Genomic DNA, 18,232 nt, shown 5'->3' with positions numbered 1-18,232 from the left:
TGAAATTGAGGAAGACAATACTATCCTGCATGATAGTGATTGTCATAACAATTATGATTCTTCTGACTATGATTATGTATCATCCGATAATGATGGAAATGGTGACTCACAGACTTTTCAAATTGAGTTGATGGATTTATTGTCCAGATGGGCAGTACAGTTTAATGTAACTCATATTGCACTAAAAGAACTACTTAAAATTTTGAGTCTAGTACTACCATACCTCCCTAAAGATCCAAGAACACTAATTAAAATAGGGAAGATTGATAAAATTGTGCAAATACAAGGTGGTGAGTATTATCATTTTGGTGTTGCTACTGGTATATTAAATCAGCTGACATACCGTAGTGATTTACTGGAGCAAGTCGTACTAAAGTTACAAATAAACATTGATGGTCTACCACTGTTTAAAAGTGCCAAAACTCAGTTTTGGCCTATTCTGGGGTTAATTCCAGGAACAGCAAAATCACAACCTTTTGCTATTGGTATATTTTGTGGTGATTCAAAGCCAGGTAGTGTTGAAGAATTTCTTTCTTATTTCATTGATGAAATGATAGAGTTAAAGGTAAATGGAATAAAATATGAAGATAAGATCTATCAGGTAGTTATAAAGGCTTTTGTTTGTGATGCTCCAGCACGATCCTTTATCAAATGTATTAAAGGGCACACTGGCTATGCTGGATGTGAAAAGTGTGACCAGTCTGGTGTTTTTGAGAAGAAAATAACATTTCCAGATACTAATGCACAGTTGCGCACTGACATAGCATTTGATGAAATGCATGATAGAGACCACCACAAAGGAGAATCCCCTCTTAAAAGATTAGGTGTTGGTCTTGTGTCTCAAGTGCCTTTGGATTACATGCACCTTGTGTGTTTAGGAGTAATGAAGAAGCTGATTTGGCTTTGGTTGAAAGGACCATTGACTGTAAGAATAGGGAGACAAGTTAAAAATAGTATATCTGAAAGACTTCAAAGTTTTAAGACAATTTATCCCTCGAGAATTTTCAAGAAAACCTCGTGGCTTAGATGATATTGATCGATGGAAAGCTACTGAATATAGATTGTTTCTGTTATATACAGGCTTGGTTTCATTAATTGACAGACTTCCTCTAGAAATATATCATAATTTCATGCTTCTATCTGCTGCTGTTCATATTTTAGCTAATCCCAAGCTAGCTTCAACTCATTGTGATTATCCACAGCAGCTTCTATTGTCATTTATTCAGCATTTCATGAGATTGTATGGTTCAGAGTTTGTGACCTATAATGTACATTCTCTAATGCATCTTCCTGATGATGTAAAGTTGCATGGACCTCTAGATTCATTTTCATCCTTCCCTTTCGAGAATTTTCTTGGAGCTTTGAAGAGAATGTTAAGAAAACCTAGTGGTGCATTACCCCAAATAATTAGGAGATTAACAGAAATTTCAAATATAATGCAGCCTCAGGTTGCTGCACATTTTCATCCTAAAGGCCAACATTATGAAGGACCTGTCCCAGCTCAGTATCTACTTTCAAAATATAAACAGTATACTGAATTTCATAATGGGAAATTTGTCATAAGTAGAAAAACAGGCAACAACTGTTTTCAAATTCAAGGCACAGTATGTTTGGTTCAAAATATTTTTAGCCAAAATGATGAAATTTTTGTAGTGTATAAACGTTTCATGACTCAAGGTTTATTATTTGATTATCCAGTAGAATCTTCAAAATTGAATATTCATGCTGTTTCTAATTTACACAGTGAATTGTTAGTAGCAAATGTTAAAGTCATATCAGGCAAGTATGTCTTACTGCCCAATTGTGCCAACTCTGCTGCAATTCCTCTAATACATTCATTTTAGCTGTCATTTTTATCTTTTATGTAAAATTACATTAGAACATTGAAATTGGGATTTTGTCTTAATTTATATATTCTTTGTTTCATGAGATAGTATTATTCTATTAAGATTTATATGAATATATATGGTGTTATACCATTTGGCTGAATCATTTTACCAAAGGTTGGGATAATGCATATCAGGTATTACTAAAAATTATAAAATAGTCATGTTTTGAGAATGTCTGAAACCCACTTTTCGACCTACCAGTGAACTGTAACTGTCAAATGCCAATATAATACTATGGATTAATATAGTATTTTTTGCCCTATAACCCCTCAAGCCTGTATTTACCTTATATTTAGCTTGAACCCAAACAATTAATCTACATCATTCTATATATTTTGAGAATATAGTAATAATTAAAGGTATTAAACTATGTTTAGAAAGACAAAAATATATGTACTATTAGTGGGTATTTTAACTTTAAATGGAAGTGTTCAGTGCAAATGTAGTAGAAAATATCCAAACGTTAGATACACACTTTTACCAGTAATCTTTATTGTTAAAAGTAAAAGTAAGTTTTCACTCGGTGATGCCTAGAAACATTATCATTTTAAAAATAGATAGGGTTGTTGTTTCAAATAAATTATTTCACGTAATACACAATTTAACCAAATGTCCATTCCTAAAACAAGGTTAAACTAAACTCTCTTGTAAAATGTAAGCTATGAATATAATTATTTGTTTTCTGAACATGGTTAGAACTTATCTGCAGTCAGATATTTCTGTCATTATTGATTTTATGATACTATATCATATATTTTGATTTATTAATAATACTATTTGCTGCCACTTGAAATTTTCTCTATGCTGTAAACAATACCTACAGTGCTCGACAAAAGTTCGCGGCGCCTCAGCGAATCTAAACAAAAATGCACAAAGATGGAATTAATCATTATATTTATTGGATTTTTACTCACCTAATACTTGGTTGGGAGTCCTTTGCGCTTTAACACAGCCTCAAGACGATGTGGAAGTGAAGCAGCTAGGTTGTGGAGGGTTGTAGGCTCCAAATTATCCCAGATTTCCTGAATGGCTGCCTCGAGCTTGGGTATAGAGCTGACGTCTTTGCCTTGTAACCTCTTCTTTATAATTTGCCACAAATTTTCAATTGGGTTCAAATCAGGGCTATTACCTGGCCAGTCCTTTATAAAGTTCACTTCACAGTCGTTGAGCCAGGTAGTGATGGATTTAGCAGTGTGGCAGGGGGCACCGTCCTACTGAAAAACTGTGGCACCTGTTTTTTCAAATGATTCAGGTAAATTTTCACAAAGAAGCTCCAAGTACACGTTTTGGTTCACTTTTAAGTTCTTGGGTAACACTACTAATGACCCCAAGCCCTTGCCGCTGAAACAGCCCCACACCATTAAAGTATCAGGGAATTTGACAGTACCCTTGACGTACCGAGGGTCAAGCGGGTCACTTCCATGTCGCCGGTACACCTTTGCACCACGGTTACAGGTGACACTGAAGGTGGCCTCGTCAGACCACAAAACGTCAAGCCAGTCGTCCTCAGTCCAGTGAGAGTATTTCTTGGCAAATTCAATCCTTCTGGCTTTCTGTTTCTTGGTGACAAGTGGCTTAGCAACAGGCTGGTGACTCACGTACCCAAGCTCATGCACCCTTCGTGACACTGTCCTCACAGACACCTCACCAAACACCCCAGGGTTCTGTTCCTTCACTACCCTTGCTGTCTTACGAGGAGATGCCTCTAGAGTTCGTTTTATGATGGTATCTGCCATTGTAGAAGTCTTTCTAGGGCGTCCTGAGCGTGGTTTGTGAGCAGGCAAAATGTCATCTGGCAAATCTCTTGCACGTGCACACCACTTCCTCACTGTAGACTTTGCACAGCTTAACTGTTCACTTATTTCCTTCGTTTTCTTGCCTGATTTACGTAGAGCAATGATCTGGGCTATTAACTGCTTGCTTCTATAAGCTGCATCGGCCATGGTAAGGTCACAGGCAATGGTAAGGTCACAGGATTGGAGCTACCAAAAAAAAATGTACCGCAGACACTCTCTCACAAAGACTTCTACAAGGGCAGATACCATCATAAAACAAACTCTAGAGGCTTGGGGTCATTAGTAGTGTTACCCAAGAACTTAAAAGTGAACCAAAACATGTACTTGGAGCTTCTGTGTGAAAATTTACCTGAATCATTTGAAAAAACAGGTGCCACAGTTTTTCAGCAGGACGGTGCCCCCTGCCACACTGCTAAATCCATCACTACTTGGCTCAACGACTGTGAAGTGAACTTTATAAAGGACTGGCCAGGTAATAGCCCTGATTTGAACCCAATTGAAAATTGTGGCAAATTATAAAGAAGAGGTTACAAGGCAAAGACGTCAGCTCTATACCCAAGCTCGAAGGCAGCCATTCAGGATATCTGGGATAATTTGGAGCCTACAACCCTCCACAACCTAGCTGCTTCACTTCCACGTCGTCTTGAGGCTGTGTTAAAGCGCAAAGGACTCCCAACCAAGTATTAGGTGAGTAAAAATCCAATAAATATAATGATTAATTCCATTTTTGTGCATTTTTGTTTAGATTCGCTGAGGCGCCGCGAACTTTTGTCGAGCACTGTATGCCTATGCTAATGTTAGCCTTTAATTGCCACAGAATGTATGTTATTGTCGCATTCACCAATAATAATACTGTTGAGATGGTCCCCAGTGGATGGATCCTGGGGCAGGATGAGACCTGGTGGCCAAAGAGTAAATCATTGACAGCAATTACAAAGATGATAAAAGATAGGGTGGTGCCAGACCACACATGGGAGAGGCATAAGATGCGTGTCATCTGTGCGGCAGGTATGTAATATCTGATCATTCTTGGAATGACATAATTAAATTTGTGACATATGGGCTGATTAACTCTTAATATATCCCCTCTCTGATTTTCCATGGTACATTCAAGTTAAGTTTTTGTAATTGTAGTTGCTGCCGATTCTGTAATTGAGTATAAAACTTATTTTTAGACATTTTAAATGCTGAAGATATATCATATGTAAATTGATAAATAAATTCAGTCAGTTAAAATGATAAGAGATAATTGTTTCCCCCCATAATTATATCTCTTGATGAGACTTGAAGGTAAATATTCTTTGGTGGTAAATGACTGTTAGAATACATTCATTTGCAAAGATTTCATTTGATCTAATTCTAATAATAAAGTGTCCACTAAACTTTTGATTGTTTTTTTTTTTTACTTTACAGCTATTTTCCTTATTTATTATATCACCCCTTTGAATTCAGTTCATTTGCTGATTTTTTCTTTTGTTCTTAAAACTGCTGATAGTAAGTTACAAAGTATCTGTGTTCATTTTTTGGGTTATGGTATCTTTTGATTTGAAATATTCTCAGGTTTTGTAATTGATAAGGCAGTTAAAAAACATGTGCCTCTTTATCACATTGGCTTTGAACAATTTTGAAATAATTCCCTAGAATTCTCCTATAATCTTAAATTATTTTTCTCCAATAAAACTCATATGAGGTTTTTTGTATTTTTTGCCCTCCAGATACATATGAAGATGGAAGACGGAAAGCAAGGGAGGCTGAAGAGACAGATAACCCTGTCAGCCAAGGTGAAGAGGAGGTTGGACGAGGAGCAAGAAGGTATAAATTGGTTTCATGTACTTTTACCTTATCAGGTATAGCTGGCAGATAGCTGCGATCTGCAACTCTGAGCAAAAATATGATTATTTACATAATAGAGTGAAGGAGAAGTGTGAGGGGAGATAAATTGACAAAACCATAACCAAAAAGAGATATTACAATCTATTATTTAATCAATGTGAATTACATAAAGAACTGAGATGGAGCAATAACTATATATAATAGGCAGATTTGATATACAAAACAGGATATCCTCAAAAAGGGTAATAAATGAATGAAAAGTTTCTGTCCTGATTTATCTTGTGCCGGCTTTTCTGGATAATATATATATTATCAGAAATATTTTGGTTGAAACCCTTATATATTGTAAGTATATTATCCTAATTTTGCAGGATAATGAAGCTATTATTTTTTTATTTGTGAGTATAAATTAGTGGGGGGTGATTGGTGCTTTGATTGGTAACTTTTGTATTGCTTGTAAAATCCTATGCTTATATCTGACCTTAAATAATTCCTTATATTTAGTAGTTGGTTATATTACTCCATATACAAGAGATATATAATGGGATAATATTCGGATTTTATTGTTGTGTTCTTGTAGTAGGTAAGGTGTACTTAGTTACTATGATTGTGGACCAAAATATTCAGTAGAATTACATTGATTTTAATTTGCTTTTCATAGGTATAAATTTTTCATTTATTATTGACTTCATTCATTGTATGAATTTTAGAACTTGTGTGCCCATATTTTTGGTGCATACCCAGCTTCATTACTTATTTCAGATGTGATTTTCCTTATTGGATATTAATGTAGAAACGTTTTTTTTTTTGTGTATTGTTTAGAAATGGTGAAAATCATGTTCTTTATTATAGGGGTGATTTGAATTTTTTGCAGGATTAGATCAAGATACCCTCCTAGTAGCGACGAGGAAGAGGACTATGTTCCAAAAGCAAAAAGAAAGTTGGCCAAAGCACCTGCAATCCAAAAGATGCCATCAGTTGTGTCAGTGAACATTCCGCAATTCGACACGTTTGACGATGCAGCGGGTGTGTCTGACATATTAATTGATACATCCAGCCTAGCTCCAACCAGTACCCCAATTAGAGTGTCAACAGCACCCGTTTCAACAGCACCCGTTAGCTCAGGTATCATGTTCGACAATGCAGGGGGTGTGTCTGACATATTAATTCATACATCCAGCCTAGCTCCAACCAGTACCCCAATTAGAGCGTCAACAGCACCTGTTTCAACAGCACCCGTTAACTCAGGTATCTGTTTATCTGTTAAACCTATTTCAGTCAATTTCTATCGAAAAAATAATATATTTAAAATTTCTTGCTTTGTTTTAAAAAATTATTCTTAGCACTAGTTCTGGTGGTAACTTTTACTGGTTTGAAGCTATGCCAGAGTTATTAACTTTTCCAAATAATATACATACATATACCAAGGCTTTTTCTAAGGGGGTAGCCAAAAAAGAACAAGGCATAAAATCACTCCCACCCTTTCCATCCCCACACCCGACTCCCCTCCACCCTCCCTCCCATCTGAGCCCTCCTGGATGATTATAGATGATAATATAGATTCTAATGGATGATAATATAGATTCTATGGATGATAATATAGATTCTACTTAATTTCAATTAAGGGCTGCTTATCATTTCTGTCATATGAATGATTGAATGTACTTCTCATTCTCAAAAGTTGTGAAATAACTTATTTTTATGCTAACCGGATGAGCTTAGTACAATGTTGATATTTTTTTGTGTAAGATGCAAGATAATTTTAAAAATAAAAAGTTTATGGTATTCATTTTGTGTATTTTACCCTTTTTGCAGCACGAGATGTAGAGTTTCTTACCATTTTAATGGAATTGAAACATGATCTGGAGGAGCTACGTGCTGAGGTGAGAGCCTGCAGGGCAGAGCTGCAGAAGCTCAATAAAACGAGCGGAAAGGTTGATGACGCTGAGCTTCCAATGCAGTTGCCACTCACCTCCTTAGAGGAGTTTGACGTATTCGAGGGCTGGTTAAATGAAGATAAAACACACCAAAAGATATTGGTAAGAACGTTTTTTCAATGTACGCTAGCTTTTCTGAAATTATCTAGATTAATATACGACAAAAAAGGAGTACCACTCAGATGCATTTAATCGTTTGCCAATTACTTCTGTTAGAAAATTATGATGACTCTGTCCAAATATTGTATTTACCAAAGTTTCTTATATTGTCTAGTGTCTGTAGAACGTACCTTATTTATTGTCATGTTTTACACGAGTACATACAATAGCATTTTAAGGATTGTTACTGGTAATTCTGACCCAACTATGATTGTGTCATTTTAAGGGCATATTTTGTTGCTGCAGTTATTTTCTAGTAGGTGTCTCTTTGTTTTTATTTTATTATTGCTATTCGACTTTTAAATACTTTTTTAGGCTCCATCCTGCTCCCTAACCAGGCTTCTCTTTCTAATAATTGTCTCTGCTTAAGTTTGTCATTCATAGTTCATTTCTGTGTAATATCTCTTCTACTTCAGGAGAACAAGCTCTGCTTGATTGGAGGCTTTGACCTACGGGACTGCGTCAGGAGGATGGGCTCTTCGCTACTAAGCCACCTGCTCCAGGTCAAATTCAATTGGATTGGAACGAAGGGCTGGAAGAGCAAGGATGATGTGGAGGCAAAACGGGGTTTCAAATCCACAACGCTGTCTACAGTCTGGATTGGTATGTTTTATCTTTCGTCTAAGAGAACTATTTTTTAATGAATATTGATATCGAAATACTGGTGATATGTATGGGGAATGAATAGCATAATATTCGTTAATAATTTTTTATTCTTATTTACAGTTTGAGATTGTTGAAAGTGCATCAGATGCCCCTTGTTATATTAAACGAATAACCCGGGTATATGGGGGCCATTGGGGGGTTGTTTTTAATAATGTCAAGATTCTATATATCGACCCTATTTTGGTTTACTTGTTAGGGTGCTGAAATATGGTTTTGGGCACAATGATCACTAACGTAATTTATTGAAGTTATTAGCTATAGGTGTTTACACTGTCTATTTCACATGTTTCTGCATGATTGTTTTTTTTTTTGTTAAATCCCTTGTGTCTTACTTTAGTAGTCATTTAAATAAATAAACGTCGAATTGGATCTATTTCTAATACTATACATTTCTTGCAAGCTTGTTAGCAAGCAGTACTTACTGAAACCTAATCTTAGTACAAAAAACTTATAATTCCCCATAAACGTTTTGAACTTTTATGTAGATCGAAGTCTATTTCTTTTTCAGCTTTCTTCACTCGTTTTAAGGAAAAGTACTAACTTAGAGGTTCTGAATGTCTTATCAATTCTATTTGTTCAACTGATTTTTAAATATCTATTAACATAGTTAATTCTTTCCATTTTTCAGGTGCTATCCTCCGTTTAACTTGCATTGAAGGTGCTGTGCAAGCCCATGTAGAGCGGGAAATCATGATTTATCTGAGAAATGCCTCAGACAGATGTGGAGGCAGAAAAAGGAGAGAGCAGGACTCTGCTACATCCGTTTGATAATAGAAGTCTTAATTAGTCTTAGTTTAAAATAAGTATGCCATTAAGTCAGACCCAGTCGATACCTAGAAGTCAGATAACGTACAACATACATAGTTCTTCTGTACAATTGCAAATAAAATGATATTTGTTAAATTAATATTTCTTGTTATTGTGTATTCACCTGGTCTTTGGATCACGTGTTGGACTCGTGATCGACAGCTATTACTATATATTAGACATTTGTGAAAATGACAATTGGTTCTAATGCATTTGCCTAATTCCAAACACTAAATTAAAATGATCACATGTAAAATGAAATTCTGCCGAAATATATGACCAATTTAACGGGTGCTGAGAATTTGTTTCCAAATTTGTGTATGTCTAGGATATATGCGATATGCAAAATATCAAAATGTAAGCTTATTAATATCAGAGACAAAGGCCATGTTTACTATGTCTGTTTATAACGGACTGAGTTTTAGACAAAGGCTGTATAAACATTGACTAATCATTTGTGTGTGTGTGTTAGTCGCTGATAATTATAGTTTGTACGTTCAATTTTGGCATTGTGTATATATAATAATTATTCAAACAATTTTAGCAAATTTAGAAAATATGATTTCTCAGCACCGGTGATATTTGTGGTTAACCGTGAATGAGCCATTGCCGGGGGGGATAACATTTGCCATAACTGGGCCGTATCTGTATATAAATGGCTGCGTTAAGGGAATCCCAAAAAGGCCCAGAACCTGCGTGTTGTGGCCCAGTTACGGCTGCCATAACCGGCCCGTTATTGGACTTGAACCGGCTCCATTAAGGAAAACCTGAAAGGGGCCAGAACTGGTCCCTTTGTTGACCAATGACGGCAGCCATAACCGGCCCGTTTAAAAGCCTGTGTGCAAACACTGCCAATGCCATTAAGGTTCCAAAATGGTACCGTTACGGCATAATGGCAAGCCTGAATAGGCCCACTTTTGGCTAAGAGGGAAACCAGAAATGGGCATAAAGCGGGCCATTTCGGGCATGTTTACTGGGAACTTTTTGCCAGTAACTCCAACAAGTCTCTGTCTAGTCATTGACTTTGGCTGAAGAGAATAATGAAACACTACAATGTGGTACATTAAATATTTTTATTGATGACTGACAGCACACAGTGAGTGGAAGAGAGGGTGATTGGTGAATGCATAAGTGAAGGAAGTGTGAAAAGGACATTTTGGTGTTGAGTTGAATCCATTGCGGATTTTCTCATTTCATTGTTGGTTGACACTGCAATGACAAGGAGGGATACATAATGTTTATGATAATTGATGTCTACAGACATGCATACTCCACACATTATTGTTTAAATAGTGCACTTGCCCCCAACCCCATGTTAGTCCCTCCATAAACTTAGCTTGCCAGAAAGGCACTACTACCCCTGCCACAAAAGAAACTATATATATATGTATATATATATATATATATATATACATATATATATATATATTATATATATATATATATATGTATGCTATTTTCTCTTTTATTATTACAGCTACTGTGCGCAGTGTAGTACCAAAAATAAAGACATGCAATTGATTTTGGGTTTTAGCATCTCCATTTGATTAAAAAATTGAAGACACTTGAAAAACATTTTCAGTGTTGTCTGTATTCTGTTGAGTAGGCCTGTTGGCACTGTTACACTGCTCCCCTTTACTTTTGGAATTTTCTTAAATATCACAAACATTTATTGGTGTGTCACCTGCAGAGTAACAGTACTAGGTCCTTGTATATGCAGACGGGTTCTAGAATCTTTGTCAATCTGGTTGACTTATGGACTTTTTTTAAGAGTTAGAATATATTTGAAAATATAGATTATGTATATATATATATATATATATATTATATATATATACATACATATATATATATATATATATATATATATATATATATATATATATATATATATATATATATATATATATATATATATATATATAGCTAGTTGTATTTACCTAGTTGTATGTTACAGGAAGGGGATCTACGCTCATGGTGTCCCATCTCTGTATCTTGCCATATCTAACTTACTCTTAAATTTTTGTATTGTTTATGCACACACTCTTGTTTTGTTTAGTATGTTCCATGCATCCATTACTCTGTGGGGAAAAATGGTCTTTTTCATGTCTCTTCTATAACTGTCCTTTTTTTGAGCTTCAATGTCCTCTTGTGTTTCTCTTTTCCCAATCTAGTAAGTCTTCTCTATCAAGAACTTCTATGTGTGTATTTACCTAATTGTATTATACAGGCAGGGGAGCTTCTGTGTGAAAATTTACCTGAATCATTTGAAAAAACAGGTGCCACAGTTTTTCAGCAGGACGGTGCCCCCTGCCACACTGCTAAATCCATCACTACTTGGCTCAACGACTGTGAAGTGAACTTTATAAAGGACTGGCCAGGTAATAGCCCTGATTTGAACCCAATTGAAAATTGTGGCAAATTATAAAGAAGAGGTTACAAGGCAAAGACGTCAGCTCTATACCCAAGCTCGAAGGCAGCCATTCAGGATATCTGGGATAATTTGGAGCCTACAACCCTCCACAACCTAGCTGCTTCACTTCCACGTCGTCTTGAGGCTGTGTTAAAGCGCAAAGGACTCCCAACCAAGTATTAGGTGAGTAAAAATCCAATAAATATAATGATTAATTCCATTTTTGTGCATTTTTGTTTAGATTCGCTGAGGCGCCGCGAACTTTTGTCGAGCACTGTATGCCTATGCTAATGTTAGCCTTTAATTGCCACAGAATGTATGTTATTGTCGCATTCACCAATAATAATACTGTTGAGATGGTCCCCAGTGGATGGATCCTGGGGCAGGATGAGACCTGGTGGCCAAAGAGTAAATCATTGACAGCAATTACAAAGATGATAAAAGATAGGGTGGTGCCAGACCACACATGGGAGAGGCATAAGATGCGTGTCATCTGTGCGGCAGGTATGTAATATCTGATCATTCTTGGAATGACATAATTAAATTTGTGACATATGGGCTGATTAACTCTTAATATATCCCCTCTCTGATTTTCCATGGTACATTCAAGTTAAGTTTTTGTAATTGTAGTTGCTGCCGATTCTGTAATTGAGTATAAAACTTATTTTTAGACATTTTAAATGCTGAAGATATATCATATGTAAATTGATAAATAAATTCAGTCAGTTAAAATGATAAGAGATAATTGTTTCCCCCCATAATTATATCTCTTGATGAGACTTGAAGGTAAATATTCTTTGGTGGTAAATGAATGTTAGAATACATTCATTTGCAAAGATTTCATTTGATCTAATTCTAATAATAAAGTGTCCACTAAACTTTTGATTGTTTTTTTTTTTTACTTTACAGCTATTTTCCTTATTTATTATATCACCCCTTTGAATTCAGTTCATTTGCTGATTTTTTCTTTTGTTCTTAAAACTGCTGATAGTAAGTTACAAAGTATCTGTGTTCATTTTTTGGGTTATGGTATCTTTTGATTTGAAATATTCTCAGGTTTTGTAATTGATAAGGCAGTTAAAAAACATGTGCCTCTTTATCACATTGGCTTTGAACAATTTTGAAATAATTCCCTAGAATTCTCCTATAATCTTAAATTATTTTTCTCCAATAAAACTCATATGAGGTTTTTTGTATTTTTTGCCCTCCAGATACATATGAAGATGGAAGACGGAAAGCAAGGGAGGCTGAAGAGACAGATAACCCTGTCAGCCAAGGTGAAGAGGAGGTTGGACGAGGAGCAAGAAGGTATAAATTGGTTTCATGTACTTTTACCTTATCAGGTATAGCTGGCAGATAGCTGCGATCTGCAACTCTGAGCAAAAATATGATTATTTACATAATAGAGTGAAGGAGAAGTGTGAGGGGAGATAAATTGACAAAACCATAACCAAAAAGAGATATTACAATCTATTATTTAATCAATGTGAATTACATAAAGAACTGAGATGGAGCAATAACTATATATAATAGGCAGATTTGATATACAAAACAGGATATCCTCAAAAAGGGTAATAAATGAATGAAAAGTTTCTGTCCTGATTTATCTTGTGCCGGCTTTTCTGGATAATATATATATTATCAGAAATATTTTGGTTGAAACCCTTATATATTGTAAGTATATTATCCTAATTTTGCAGGATAATGAAGCTATTATTTTTTTATTTGTGAGTATAAATTAGTGGGGGGTGATTGGTGCTTTGATTGGTAACTTTTGTATTGCTTGTAAAATCCTATGCTTATATCTGACCTTAAATAATTCCTTATATTTAGTAGTTGGTTATATTACTCCATATACAAGAGATATATAATGGGATAATATTCGGATTTTATTGTTGTGTTCTTGTAGTAGGTAAGGTGTACTTAGTTACTATGATTGTGGACCAAAATATTCAGTAGAATTACATTGATTTTAATTTGCTTTTCATAGGTATAAATTTTTCATTTATTATTGACTTCATTCATTGTATGAATTTTAGAACTTGTGTGCCCATATTTTTGGTGCATACCCAGCTTCATTACTTATTTCAGATGTGATTTTCCTTATTGGATATTAATGTAGAAACGTTTTTTTTTTTGTGTATTGTTTAGAAATGGTGAAAATCATGTTCTTTATTATAGGGGTGATTTGAATTTTTTGCAGGATTAGATCAAGATACCCTCCTAGTAGCGACGAGGAAGAGGACTATGTTCCAAAAGCAAAAAGAAAGTTGGCCAAAGCACCTGCAATCCAAAAGATGCCATCAGTTGTGTCAGTGAACATTCCGCAATTCGACACGTTTGACGATGCAGCGGGTGTGTCTGACATATTAATTGATACATCCAGCCTAGCTCCAACCAGTACCCCAATTAGAGTGTCAACAGCACCCGTTTCAACAGCACCCGTTAGCTCAGGTATCATGTTCGACAATGCAGGGGGTGTGTCTGACATATTAATTCATACATCCAGCCTAGCTCCAACCAGTACCCCAATTAGAGCGTCAACAGCACCTGTTTCAACAGCACCCGTTAACTCAGGTATCTGTTTATCTGTTAAACCTATTTCAGTCAATTTCTATCGAAAAAATAATATATTTAAAATTTCTTGCTTTGTTTTAAAAAATTATTCTTAGCACTAGTTCTGGTGGTAACTTTTACTGGTTTGAAGCTATGCCAGAGTTATTAACTTTTCCAAATAATATACATACATATACCAAGGCTTTTTCTAAGGGGGTAGCCAAAAAAGAACAAGGCATAAAATCACTCCCACCCTTTCCATCCCCACACCCGACTCCCCTCCACCCTCCCTCCCATCTGAGCCCTCCTGGATGATTATAGATGATAATATAGATTCTAATGGATGATAATATAGATTCTATGGATGATAATATAGATTCTACTTGATTTCAATTAAGGGCTGCTTATCATTTCTGTCATATGAATGATTGAATGTACTTCTCATTCTCAAAAGTTGTGAAATAACTTATTTTTATGCTAACCGGATGAGCTTAGTACAATGTTGATATTTTTTTGTGTAAGATGCAAGATAATTTTAAAAATAAAAAGTTTATGGTATTCATTTTGTGTATTTTACCCTTTTTGCAGCACGAGATGTAGAGTTTCTTACCATTTTAATGGAATTGAAACATGATCTGGAGGAGCTACGTGCTGAGGTGAGAGCCTGCAGGGCAGAGCTGCAGAAGCTCAATAAAACGAGCGGAAAGGTTGATGACGCTGAGCTTCCAATGCAGTTGCCACTCACCTCCTTAGAGGAGTTTGACGTATTCGAGGGCTGGTTAAATGAAGATAAAACACACCAAAAGATATTGGTAAGAACGTTTTTTCAATGTACGCTAGCTTTTCTGAAATTATCTAGATTAATATACGACAAAAAAGGAGTACCACTCAGATGCATTTAATCGTTTGCCAATTACTTCTGTTAGAAAATTATGATGACTCTGTCCAAATATTGTATTTACCAAAGTTTCTTATATTGTCTAGTGTCTGTAGAACGTACCTTATTTATTGTCATGTTTTACACGAGTACATACAATAGCATTTTAAGGATTGTTACTGGTAATTCTGACCCAACTATGATTGTGTCATTTTAAGGGCATATTTTGTTGCTGCAGTTATTTTCTAGTAGGTGTCTCTTTGTTTTTATTTTATTATTGCTATTCGACTTTTAAATACTTTTTTAGGCTCCATCCTGCTCCCTAACCAGGCTTCTCTTTCTAATAATTGTCTCTGCTTAAGTTTGTCATTCATAGTTCATTTCTGTGTAATATCTCTTCTACTTCAGGAGAACAAGCTCTGCTTGATTGGAGGCTTTGACCTACGGGACTGCGTCAGGAGGATGGGCTCTTCGCTACTAAGCCACCTGCTCCAGGTCAAATTCAATTGGATTGGAACGAAGGGCTGGAAGAGCAAGGATGATGTGGAGGCAAAACGGGGTTTCAAATCCACAACGCTGTCTACAGTCTGGATTGGTATGTTTTATCTTTCGTCTAAGAGAACTATTTTTTAATGAATATTGATATCGAAATACTGGTGATATGTATGGGGAATGAATAGCATAATATTCGTTAATAATTTTTTATTCTTATTTACAGTTTGAGATTGTTGAAAGTGCATCAGATGCCCCTTGTTATATTAAACGAATAACCCGGGTATATGGGGGCCATTGGGGGGTTGTTTTTAATAATGTCAAGATTCTATATATCGACCCTATTTTGGTTTACTTGTTAGGGTGCTGAAATATGGTTTTGGGCACAATGATCACTAACGTAATTTATTGAAGTTATTAGCTATAGGTGTTTACACTGTCTATTTCACATGTTTCTGCATGATTTTTTTTTTTTTGTTAAATCCCTTGTGTCTTACTTTAGTAGTCATTTAAATAAATAAACGTCGAATTGGATCTATTTCTAATACTATACATTTCTTGCAAGCTTGTTAGCAAGCAGTACTTACTGAAACCTAATCTTAGTACAAAAAACTTATAATTCCCCATAAACGTTTTGAACTTTTATGTAGATCGAAGTCTATTTCTTTTTCAGCTTTCTTCACTCGTTTTAAGGAAAAGTACTAACTTAGAGGTTCTGAATGTCTTATCAATTCTATTTGTTCAACTGATTTTTAAATATCTATTAACATAGTTAATTCTTTCCATTTTTCAGGTGCTATCCTCCGTTTAACTTGCATTGAAGGTGCTGTGCAAGCCCATGTAGAGCGGGAAATCATGATTTATCTGAGAAATGCCTCAGACAGATGTGGAGGCAGAAAAAGGAGAGAGCAGGACTCTGCTACATCCGTTTGATAATAGAAGTCTTAATTAGTCTTAGTTTAAAATAAGTATGCCATTAAGTCAGACCCAGTCGATACCTAGAAGTCAGATAACGTACAACATACATAGTTCTTCTGTACAATTGCAAATAAAATGATATTTGTTAAATTAATATTTCTTGTTATTGTGTATTCACCTGGTCTTTGGATCACGTGTTGGACTCGTGATCGACAGCTATTACTATATATTAGACATTTGTGAAAATGACAATTGGTTCTAATGCATTTGCCTAATTCCAAACACTAAATTAAAATGATCACATGTAAAATGAAATTCTGCCGAAATATATGACCAATTTAACGGGTGCTGAGAATTTGTTTCCAAATTTGTGTATGTCTAGGATATATGCGATATGCAAAATATCAAAATGTAAGCTTATTAATATCAGAGACAAAGGCCATGTTTACTATGTCTGTTTATAACGGACTGAGTTTTAGACAAAGGCTGTATAAACATTGACTAATCATTTGTGTGTGTGTGTTAGTCGCTGATAATTATAGTTTGTACGTTCAATTTTGGCATTGTGTATATATAATAATTATTCAAACAATTTTAGCAAATTTAGAAAATATGATTTCTCAGCACCGGTGATATTTGTGGTTAACCGTGAATGAGCCATTGCCGGGGGGGATAACATTTGCCATAACTGGGCCGTATCTGTATATAAATGGCTGCGTTAAGGGAATCCCAAAAAGGCCCAGAACCTGCGTGTTGTGGCCCAGTTACGGCTGCCGTAACCGGCCCGTTATTGGACTTGAACCGGCTCCATTAAGGAAAACCTGAAAGGGGCCAGAACTGGTCCCTTTGTTGACCAATGACGGCAGCCATAACCGGCCCGTTTAAAAGCCTGTGTGCAAACACTGCCAATGCCATTAAGGTTCCAAAATGGTACCGTTACGGCATAATGGCAAGCCTGAATAGGCCCACTTTTGGCTAAGAGGGAAACCAGAAATGGGCATAAAGCGGGCCATTTCGGGCATGTTTACTGGGAACTTTTTGCCAGTAACTCCAACAAGTCTCTGTCTAGTCATTGACTTTGGCTGAAGAGAATAATGAAACACTACAATGTGGTACATTAAATATTTTTATTGATGACTGACAGCACACAGTGAGTGGAAGAGAGGGTGATTGGTGAATGCATAAGTGAAGGAAGTGTGAAAAGGACATTTTGGTGTTGAGTTGAATCCATTGCGGATTTTCTCATTTCATTGTTGGTTGACACTGCAATGACAAGGAGGGATACATAATGTTTATGATAATTGATGTCTACAGACATGCATACTCCACACATTATTGTTTAAATAGTGCACTTGCCCCCAACCCCATGTTAGTCCCTCCATAAACTTAGCTTGCCAGAAAGGCACTACTACCCCTGCCACAAAAGAAACTATATATATATGTATATATATATATATATATATACATATATATATATATATTATATATATATATATATGTATGCTATTTTCTCTTTTATTATTACAGCTACTGTGCGCAGTGTAGTACCAAAAATAAAGACATGCAATTGATTTTGGGTTTTAGCATCTCCATTTGATTAAAAAATTGAAGACACTTGAAAAACATTTTCAGTGTTGTCTGTATTCTGTTGAGTAGGCCTGTTGGCACTGTTACACTGCTCCCCTTTACTTTTGGAATTTTCTTAAATATCACAAACATTTATTGGTGTGTCACCTGCAGAGTAACAGTACTAGGTCCTTGTATATGCAGACGGGTTCTAGAATCTTTGTCAATCTGGTTGACTTATGGACTTTTTTTAAGAGTTAGAATATATTTGAAAATATAGATTATGTATATATATATATATATATATATTATATATATATACA

At 35.5% G+C, this 18,232-nt stretch overlaps 2 protein-coding genes across 4 annotated transcripts; both read left to right on the top strand.

Moving 5' to 3' along the window:
• Positions 1 to 4,343: 4,343 nt before the first annotated feature.
• On the top strand, positions 4,344 to 9,710 carry LOC143038239 (uncharacterized). 2 transcript variants are annotated; one of them, XM_076207250.1, is made up of 6 exons: positions 4,344 to 4,693; positions 5,401 to 5,497; positions 6,393 to 6,643; positions 7,334 to 7,557; positions 8,031 to 8,217; positions 8,909 to 9,710. In XM_076207250.1, the coding sequence occupies exons 1-6, from the start codon at positions 4,468 to 4,470 to the stop codon at positions 9,046 to 9,048; spliced, it is 1,125 nt and encodes a 374-aa protein (XP_076063365.1). In that variant the 5' UTR covers positions 4,344 to 4,467; the 3' UTR covers positions 9,049 to 9,710. The 2 variants fall into 2 exon arrangements, with proteins under 2 accessions (XP_076063365.1, XP_076063364.1); XM_076207249.1 differs by having other exon boundaries at positions 6,393 to 6,766.
• A 438-nt stretch (positions 9,711 to 10,148) lies between these two features.
• Positions 10,149 to 17,772, top strand: LOC143038548 (uncharacterized). 2 transcript variants are annotated; one of them, XM_076207886.1, is made up of 6 exons: positions 10,149 to 12,004; positions 12,712 to 12,808; positions 13,704 to 13,954; positions 14,645 to 14,868; positions 15,342 to 15,528; positions 16,219 to 17,772. In XM_076207886.1, the coding sequence occupies exons 1-6, from the start codon at positions 11,779 to 11,781 to the stop codon at positions 16,356 to 16,358; spliced, it is 1,125 nt and encodes a 374-aa protein (XP_076064001.1). In that variant the 5' UTR covers positions 10,149 to 11,778; the 3' UTR covers positions 16,359 to 17,772. The 2 variants fall into 2 exon arrangements, with proteins under 2 accessions (XP_076064001.1, XP_076064000.1); XM_076207885.1 differs by having other exon boundaries at positions 13,704 to 14,077.
• The last annotated feature ends 460 nt before the right edge of the window (positions 17,773 to 18,232 follow it).

This window comes from Oratosquilla oratoria, chromosome 24 (assembly GCF_046742065.1).
Source record: "Oratosquilla oratoria isolate Oo_2021 chromosome 24, ASM4674206v1, whole genome shotgun sequence".
Lineage (NCBI taxonomy): Eukaryota > Metazoa > Arthropoda > Malacostraca > Stomatopoda > Squillidae > Oratosquilla > Oratosquilla oratoria.
The sequence above is the reverse complement of the archived record's forward strand: the minus strand, read 5'-3'. Positions and strand labels throughout refer to the sequence as shown.

What these genes read in the sequence shown, in the direction of transcription:
- LOC143038239 (XM_076207249.1), top strand. Translation starts at nt 4,468, where the DNA reads ATGCCTATGCTAATGTTAGCCTTTAATTGCCACAGAATGTATGTTATT. An exon ending in AACAGCACCCGTTAACTCAG is followed by an intron (nt 6,767 to 7,333) that starts GTATCTGTTTAT and finishes CCCTTTTTGCAG; the next exon opens with CACGAGATGTAGAGTTTCTT. An exon ending in GCTGTCTACAGTCTGGATTG is followed by an intron (nt 8,218 to 8,908) that starts GTATGTTTTATC and finishes TCCATTTTTCAG; the next exon opens with GTGCTATCCTCCGTTTAACT.
- LOC143038548 (XM_076207885.1), top strand. Translation starts at nt 11,779, where the DNA reads ATGCCTATGCTAATGTTAGCCTTTAATTGCCACAGAATGTATGTTATT. An exon ending in GCGTGTCATCTGTGCGGCAG is followed by an intron (nt 12,005 to 12,711) that starts GTATGTAATATC and finishes TTTGCCCTCCAG; the next exon opens with ATACATATGAAGATGGAAGA. An exon ending in AAACACACCAAAAGATATTG is followed by an intron (nt 14,869 to 15,341) that starts GTAAGAACGTTT and finishes CTTCTACTTCAG; the next exon opens with GAGAACAAGCTCTGCTTGAT.